At 44.5% G+C, this 9,164-nt stretch overlaps 1 protein-coding gene across 1 annotated transcript; it reads left to right on the top strand.

Moving 5' to 3' along the window:
- The first annotated feature begins 5,064 nt into the window (after positions 1–5,064).
- On the top strand, positions 5,065–6,130 carry LOC133929581 (small polypeptide ROTUNDIFOLIA LIKE 3-like). Its single transcript, XM_062376389.1, has one exon. It carries the CDS (start codon positions 5,602–5,604, stop codon positions 5,929–5,931), a length of 330 nt encoding a protein of 109 aa, XP_062232373.1. The 5' UTR covers positions 5,065–5,601; the 3' UTR covers positions 5,932–6,130.
- Positions 6,131–9,164: the final 3,034 nt, after the last annotated feature.

The following is a 9,164-nucleotide window of genomic DNA, read 5'->3' as shown; positions in this document are numbered from 1 at the left end:
ATTCTTCAAAGGCACTTTCATGTTCCACAATTTCTTATAAAAAGGAATCTGAGCACCTTGCTGTAATTTCCCATACAATGACTTCACAGTATATCTACCTGAGACAGAACTTGTCCACAGCAAAACATCGTCTTCTTCAGTTAACTGAGCAGTTTGACATACCTGAGTTATCTTCTTAAGCATATCAATGTGATTAGCCTCAACAGAATCTGATGTCTGCCTGATAATATTTCTTCTACTGTAACTTCAGTTTTGCTAACAATGTTGTAAAATTCAGGAAATTGAATTGCAAGAGGTTGCTCAGTTGCCCAGGTATCTTCCGAGAAACGTACTCTGGTAACTCTGCCAAGTTTCCATTTACAACCAGCATACAGTATTGGCCTAAGTTTCAATAAATCAGTCCAACTAGGAGAATCAGATGGACTCTGCTTGATCTGAAAGCATGATTTTCCTTAAGATACTTAGCCTCCACAATTTGTCTCCATATCCCCTCGCCATTGTCTTTTAAATAGCCACTTGCATAATAGACTCTTATTCATTTTCTCCAGATATTTGACTCCCAACCCTCCTTGTTGTTTAGGCATACAGACCTTGGACCATTAACTAAGTGGTATTTCATTTTATCCTGATAACCTTGCCACAGAAACCTTTTCCTCAGAACATCGATCTTGTCAATGACTGTTTTTGGTATCTTGTACATGGACATCATATAAGTTGGTATGGAACTAAAACAAGTACCCAGTAATATCAGCCTGCCTCCCTGAGATAATTGTCCACCTTGACATGTGCATAATCTTTTACTTTCTTTGTCTATCAGAAATTGCCAATCTGCAACTAACAACCTTGTAGCAGATACTGGGACCCCAAGTATTTGACTGGTAGATTTCAATATTGCAATTGAACAAATTTGCCATATCCACTGCTCCATCAGCATCTTCCCCTAAATAAATAACACTGTTTTTCTGCTAGTTAATCTTGAGCCCTGTCATCTTCTCCAGACACCAGCTACCTAGCTGGAATCATTTCGATTCACACAACCCTGCAGCTGCAGCTGCACAGGCACCCAGCTAGCAACCAACATGCATGGTACTAGCTAGTACTGTTGTGTCAGCAGACAGGACATGGATCTTAACAATTAATGGGCGTATCATATATAACTGGAGCTTAATTTAAATCCTCAATTAATTAGTCTAGCGGGAGTACAAACTGTAACTTGGATGCAATGCCCATACCATGTGCATATCTGTATGTCCATCAGACTTCAGACTTGCTGCTCTGTATAATTAACTGGCTTGATGTAGGAGTATTTTCTTTTCTATTGGCTTGATTACATGGGCAAATTCACTTCTATCATGCACTGCTTTCAATATAATGTCTTCAAACATTGTTACGACGCTAATTCATTTCCTTTGTGCAATAAGAGATCATGAATGGCATATATATGCATACTGTATTTTTTAGATGTATCACCACTGCTTATAGCCTAGTTAGTACCATTGAAGTGGAGATGTGAAGGTCTGAATTTTTTTTAGATGTTTCACTGCTGCCCTTAGCCGATTGGTGCCTGTAGCGTTCGGCGCGGAAGCGTTGCGAAAGTTGTAACTCTTTTTCCTCTTAATGATATGCGTACATTGCACGTTCTCCAAAAAATGGAGATGTGAAACTCGATAGTAAATTATGGGGTTATGCCCAAAGTTCAACGGAGGATCATTTGAGAAGAACCAACTTTGGCAGTCTTTTCAACTGATTAGGTCATGGTCTTGTGCATATTTGCATCCTGACCAACTCTGCTTCCTTCAAACTGGTAACAAATGGCCTTTGAAGCAACCGTAGGACAGGTGATGTCGTACTCGTAACTGAAACTAAATTCCCGTATTTCAGGTATCCCAGATCATACTGATCGATGGTGCATGCTGTACTGGCCCAGTACAACACAAGCATCGGAATGGCATTTTTGTAAGTATGAAGTACTGATGTTTGCATATACTGGGGGTGGTGAGAACTGTACGTACTGAGAGGCGAGAGAACAATTACCAAGGGAAAAAGAAAATGCAAGTTGATGGAGGAAAGAGCTACCTAGGAACCGTGAAGAATATCTTGGAAAGACAAGGATGATATGTAGGAGCATGTGAGACCCTGCTCAAGCGTACCCTACATGTCTCCACGCACCATCGCCACGATTTCCCTTTCATTCATCCATCAATTCATTCTACAATATATATACATACTAATTTTCCGTTCCAATTGTCTGTAATACATGCATAGATCGACAAACAGTAGTAGATTCAGAGTCTTCAAATAGGGGCTCTCACTCCTTTTCTTCTCTCCTTATTCCTCTTCCATACCCAAAGATTTAAGAGGGCTCCCAGATGCACCCGGGATATAGGGCATGAGACCCCTCTGTCCATGGTGAATCATATCCGCCCCAGCCGACGAGTACATTATCTAGGTGCTCCCCACCCACCCATATGAACCAACATTTTTGGATCCTTTCAAATTTTCAGAGGGAACGTGCAAAATCATATCGATGCACGTGTCACGGATGGTCTCAACGTCGTATCCAACAGGTAACTAGCTATGGGCTCTAATCTTCAAATAAAAATACATTATCACTCCGATCGATCTCTCTCAATAATGTACGCTTCTTTTTGAAAAACTGTCGGTTCCAAAATAATGTGGAGCAATGCGTGTTGTGACGTATAAATCGCACCTTATTTTTTTATTATTCTTTTGCTCTTTGCCATGCAACCGATTTACAAAATGAATATTCTATCGATCTATTGATGTATAGTAAAAGGAGATGACATGCCATCTACACTTGCTAACAAAAAAGAGAAACATGCACGCTAGAAATTCTCACAATACAACAACACATCCGGCCCATGATTTGGTGAACCTTGATTAATTAAGATTCCGACGGTAGGGGAGGTCTTATTCCCTGACATGGGTCGTCTGAGTATCTACGACAACGATCCCAAAGAGCTTGGACCAGTTACAAGGCTCGTAAACGGACATGTGCACTATTTTTAGGTCTCTTCAGCCTATATTATGTAGTAAGGATTGCAATGTGTCATATTTTGTCTTAGTGTTCACCTGAACATAACTTGATCTATATATGTCAAGTAACGTTTCTCGAATTTTGTTATTTTGTTCTAAGTATGTGTGAACAAATTACAAGTACGTGTGGTGTCATTTTTCTCATGCAATGCCCAGTCAAATGTTTTATCTTGTGAAAATTTTCGGCTCATGTTGCAACATTATTGATTTTTTTGCAACATGGATTATATTCCATGTGCACATGCATTATTGAAAAGTTTTGACTTGCGTTGCGATATTGTCAAACTCATTCTTTAGGCACGTGGATTCCACATGAACGCTCACTAGTAATAAAAGGAGATGATCTGGCCTTCACGTTCACTACAAAAATAGAGAAATATGCTAGAAATTCCCATAGTGCCGCAAAACATATATCTGACCCTTTATTCTGGTGGACCTTGATTAAGATTGAATCACAACCAATAGATCTATTATAACTAATAGATCCAATATAATACGCTTGGCTAACTTAGTTACATATGTCACAATGGCTCATTTGCGAACTACCAACATAAGTAAGCCCCAATAGGGACGAAGACAACCAAATCAGATCCAACTATCGAAAATTAACTTAAGCAAGACCCAAAATATATATATAGTCGATTATAACTCATTTACCTATAGTCAACTCTAGTGAGGGCCCAAAAGTCAGGTATACTGAGATCAAGAAGATCATGCCATGCAACCTTTAACTAAGGGAAGGGGTAAAGTAAGTAAAGAACATTTAGAGAGTCAACTAGAAAAAATAAAGAAAACATATAAAAGTTAGATGTTGAGCTAAGGGTCTAGATATGATGGTGATTGAAAAATAAATTAGTTTTAGACGCTTAATTAATCATGCTTCCTACATTTCAGGCACCCGTGTCAATACGTCGCAGCCAGATCAGGGGAGGGGGGCCTTCGGGGTGCCGCCGGATTAGGTGCCGGATTTAGAGGGAGGCTGGGGGCAACGATTGAATCAGCGATGGGCTGCGGCTTGGTGGTGCGGCGAGGCGACGGTATCACGGGCGGCAGACGAACAATGGGTGTGGTTGGCGTCGGGGGATCGCGAAAACGAGGGGTTAGCGAGGAAGGGGTGGCGGTCACGGATCCTACGGCATGGCCGTCGCCGGAGATGGCCAGAGGAGGGCGGGAGGCGGGGGAGCATGTCACGGCATCGCGAGAAGGAAGAAGTCGCTGAACATCGCGAGAAATCATTGCAGTGTGAGGTTGAAGATGAACATAGAAGCTAGATGGACTGTTGATTTTGCATCGAACGGCTGAGAGTTTTCCACTGAAGCAAACACTAATTTCTGGTACATGAAGAATAACATCATCGTTAATTAATATATTCTTTTGGTTCCTTGTGGCTACTAAATATGTTGTAGGAATGTACACTAGATAGGCGTGGCAGCTCTACTCTTCCACACGCCATTATTCCTCCTCCATTGGTGATGTTAGAACTTGGATCACTGAAAACAAGTAAATAAAAATAGCCTTTTTCATCTCCCTGAATTGGTAACTTGGAGGATAAACTATGCAGAGTTACAGCGAGGGAGGAGGTGAGTTAGCTGCGGCAACGGCTAATAAGAATGATGGCCGAGGTGATGCAAGCAGGCCGGAAAGCAACAAAGAAAAAGAGAAGAGGAGGCAGATGTTAGTCAGTCATGTGATGATGATGCAGAGGCAACCAAGTTGGATGCAACATGCAGTTCTCTCGGACTCACTCACTCAGTCAGTGCAGCGGGTAGGTAGCTGGACTGGACTGGACTGGCAACAGAGGAGAGCAGATGGAATTTTTAGAGGGGCGTAGCGTAGGTTGGGTAGCATATACTCCTACCAACCAGGCACCGTAGTGGAGTCATCAGCCCTGCTGCTGACGCTGTTGCACTCCTGCTACTGCTAGCTCCTGCTGCTGCTGCTGCAAGCCCCAAAGCAAAAACAACAAAGGCTGCCAGCCCCTCCTTTTCGCCTCGAGATCACCAAGCACGCACACATCCAACGGTGCGTACGTCCGGCCGGCCCCGCGGGCGTGCCAATCTGCCAGAGCTGAGAGCTGGCTGGCGAGCAACACGGTAGAAACGGAGCTGCATCGATGCTGCGCTGCGTTGCATTCATCGCTCGTAGAGTAGTATTTGCATTGCATGTCGTGCGTGACGTACGATCCAGTAGCCGTCCACCCACACCCTGACGAATGCTGCTGCGCTTGCTTTGCAGTTTGCAGCGAGGGGAATGGAGAAGAGGAGACAGGGAGGCCCCAGGTGCGTTCGATCCATACCATTACCACTCACTCCCTCCCTCCCTCTCTCTGCACCTCTGTCTGCAGTCACTGCACACCATCTGCTCTGCTATCACCACCGCTTCCTCCAATCCGTTCTTCTCCATTTCATTCTTCCGTTCTCCGTTTCACTCCCCCATCTAGCTACCTGTGGCAGTCTAGCTCCATAAATCTAGTCACATTTCGACCGGAGACGAGAGGAGAGGAGAGCTCGACACGACACACAGGAGTACTAGCTAGTATACAGGATGGATTCGTTCGGCGGGGACGAGAAATGGAAGCTGTCCAAGAAGGGCCGGAGCAGATCCGGCAGGGCACACATCACGGACGGCGCCGCTGGTGCGAGCAGCAGCACCACAATGCTCAGCCGGAGCTACTCGGCCAGCGTGAGCGGCACCAGGGCCGACACAAGCAGCAGCAGCAGCAGCAGCTCTCAAGGGCAAGGGCAGGGGCAGGGGCAGCAAGGGTCGTCAGCGCGGCTGTCCAAGAAGTGTGTGGAGGCGGTGAAGGAACACCGGGCGCGCTTCTACATCGTCCGCCGCTGCGTCTCCATGCTCGTCTGCTGGCGCGACTACTAGCCACGCCGCCTGCCGGCCGGCCCCTGCATCTCTCCATGATCCGTACGTCCATGTAGCTAGCTATAAGAGCTAGCTAGCTAGATGACTCGATCCATCTTCTTGCTTTCTTTCTTTCTTGGCTTCGTAATTAATCTGTTCTTTGTTTTTATTAATTTGCGTCTGTACATAAGTAAGTATAAGAGCATGCATGATTCACGCGAGGCAAGAGCAGCAGCTCAAGTTCCATTCCATTTCCATGACTAGGTGCGTACTTGAGCAGGGGAAGGGGGTCGGGTTCTTCCAACTTCACTTACTTGGATCTCTCTTTCTTGCATTGTTCCCTCCTCCTTGTCCCTAGATCTTAATTTTTCCCCTTCCCCTTTTTGCAGCTGGAGCTTTTTTTTAATCGTGCGGCTTATGTTTTTTTTGAGGGAGAAGATGCTGTTTAATCGCTACGGATTAAGTTGTAGTGATTCTTTGCTTTGCTTGAGTATTCTTCCTCTTCTTCTTCTTTGTTGGTGTTGTTATTGTTTCCCTTAATTAGTTGGTACATGCCAATGAAGTTGAAGCTAGCTACAAAGCAAAGCGAGCTGTGGTCCTTGTTAATTGTTTTTTTCTTCCATTTGGCTGAAACAAAGACCAGTCAAGCAATGATTTGTGTATGGAAATGGATGCATGCATGCAGGAGAAATACAATGGTTTGGACTTGGACCATGCAATGCAATGCAATGAGGGACCGATAATTGGGGAAGGAGGCAGTAATACTGGCTGGGTGGTCCTCTCCTAGCTTGGCCAAGTGGGGCCAAATTCGTCGTTGTACATGCATGTTGATGTTGTGTTTGCAGCCGCAGCATTACTTACGCATGCATGGTCCCCGGCCGGCCATCCCGACTCCTCTCCCGAGCAAGGTAAGCTAAGCGAGCAAAGTTGCAATAATCGCCGGCTCATGGGCATATGCACACATGTGTGCGTAGACCAAATGTCGTCCACTTGTTGGATGGATCGATGATCACTCGCTGCTTGTTGGAGCCAGCTGATGGCAGGCAGAGGCAGGCAGCATCATGCCATCGCCATCAGCATCCATCACAGTCACCATGGAATGGAATGGAATGGATACATACATACATCTGCATGCGGTGCAGTGCACGCACGCATGTGCGGATGCTCGACCTGTCTCCAAGACCATGTCGAGCTTGGTGACCATGACTTGTGCTAGCTTTGTGACCACTAGCTGATCGATTAGCTGTGGTTATCTGATCTGTGATGAATTGAAACTGACCGACGGCACAATCAGGCTTAGGCGCGCTGCATGCATGCATGCATATTCAACTTTTATGAGTTAGATAGGACTTTTAAGAAAATATCATCATCCAAAACATTAGTTTAAATCATATTAATAATAAATAACAGCTTTAATAATAACTCACTCATAACCACATGCCTTCTATAATTAGTAAATTACTCAAACTATAATTAGTAAATTACTCAAACATATGTATAACATTCATCACAACTAAATTGTATATGGAAGATTGCTGCAGTTATATTAAAATATACCACCAATAATACTTCAAATATCAAAAGTACAACACATATAACGTAATCTTCAACATGCACCTTCGGAACAGAGATATAAATAATGCATTCTTCGCAAGCATCCATCAAGATATAAAAAAGGCTTTATGATCAAACTCCGACATATTATATATGAATTTAACAATAGACTTCTTTCGTATGTAACCGCTATGAATATCGTGTTCTATGCATAGCACCAATAAAACAACCATTCCACCTATATTAACTCATGCTTAACCTATTTCATTTGAAACATGTATATGACACTGTCGGTGTATCAGGAACTAGGGGTCCCTGAGTCCCGAGAATAGGCCGCCCGTCCGCCACGTGTCACCATCCCGCGAGGTCCCCCCTGAAGGATGAGGAAAATCTAAGTTCCGGGAGAATGTGCTCGGGGCCACAGCCTCTGGTTCCCGAGCACCCCAGTTCCCCGATGATCCGCAGAGTCTAAGTACCTGGAAGAAAGTGCTCGGGGAGGTGCCCGCTCGCCCCCGAGTACCATAGTCCCCCGATGGGCCGAACAGCCAAGTACTCAGGAGAGAGTGCTCGGGGCTGCACGTAGTAAGAGGTTAGTGGTAGTGGTTGTATCCCTACCTACCAAAGATCAAATCTCGGGTTTGCTTCTTATGTACCTCATTATAGTAGATTTTTTTAATGGTAGTTTTGATGGTGTCTCAGTGCTTAAGTATTCTTTTAGAACTAAAAATTGAGAGTCACAATAATCCGTAGATACTGAGAAAATTTAATTTTTTTGTCTGAACTCGGAGTCTTCGGGTTGTCCCGGATACTCCGGATTCTAGACAGGAGCCCGGAGTCTCCGAGTAGAGCTCCGAGCTGGGCTCTCAGGATGGGTTTAATGTCTTAACCCAGAGTCTCCAGTTTGGCCTGGATACTCTGGGTGATCGTAGTCTCTGGACTATACTCCGGCAGAGAGTCTCGGTTAGAGCTAAAAGTTTCACCCGGATCCTCCGGGTTGACCCTGATACCCCGTGATTCTACGTTCATCCGAACCCTCCGGTTTGGGTTCCAGACATGCTCTTGACTGTGCGATTTGTGACAATTCGGAGTCTCTGAGTTGACCCGGATACTCCGGGTCAGTTCAAAAAACACAGTAACGGCTAACTTTTTAAGGAGAGGGTATAAATATCCCCTCCTTCATTTGTTGCTGAACAACTCATGGACAAGCTCATTCATAGCCATTCAATAGCCCTCCTAATTCATCTAAATCTTTGAAGATTTGAAGAGTTAGGTTGGGAGAGTGATACTAAGAGCTAGTGAGCTTAAATCCAATCTTAAGCACTTGAGTTCATCGCTAAGCCGTCGATCCGTGTTCTTTACTCTTGGAGCCTTGAGCTCCTAGACGGTTAAACGTCTCCTGTAGAACACCAAAGCTTGTGGAGTGCCCCGAGAAGTTTGTATTACCATAACGATTTGAGTAAGCAAACCTAACTTGATCGTGATGGTCACTTTGGTGAGAAAAGGGTTGAAAGAGACTCATATCTTTATGAGATCCTCAACAGAGACGTAAGCACTTCTTTGTGGAGTGGCCGAACTTCGGGATACAAATTCTTGTCTCCTTTACTTTTTACATATTTTCTTGCTCTAGTTGATTTTGGGCGATTTGCCCCTATCTACTTGCTTGTGAATGTGTAGTCGCAGGTTATTGGTCAATAAGTCTT

The sequence above is a fragment of the Phragmites australis genome, chromosome 1, assembly GCF_958298935.1.
Source record: "Phragmites australis chromosome 1, lpPhrAust1.1, whole genome shotgun sequence".
In the NCBI taxonomy this organism is placed as follows: domain Eukaryota; kingdom Viridiplantae; phylum Streptophyta; class Magnoliopsida; order Poales; family Poaceae; genus Phragmites; species Phragmites australis.
The sequence above is the reverse complement of the archived record's forward strand: the minus strand, read 5'-3'. Positions and strand labels throughout refer to the sequence as shown.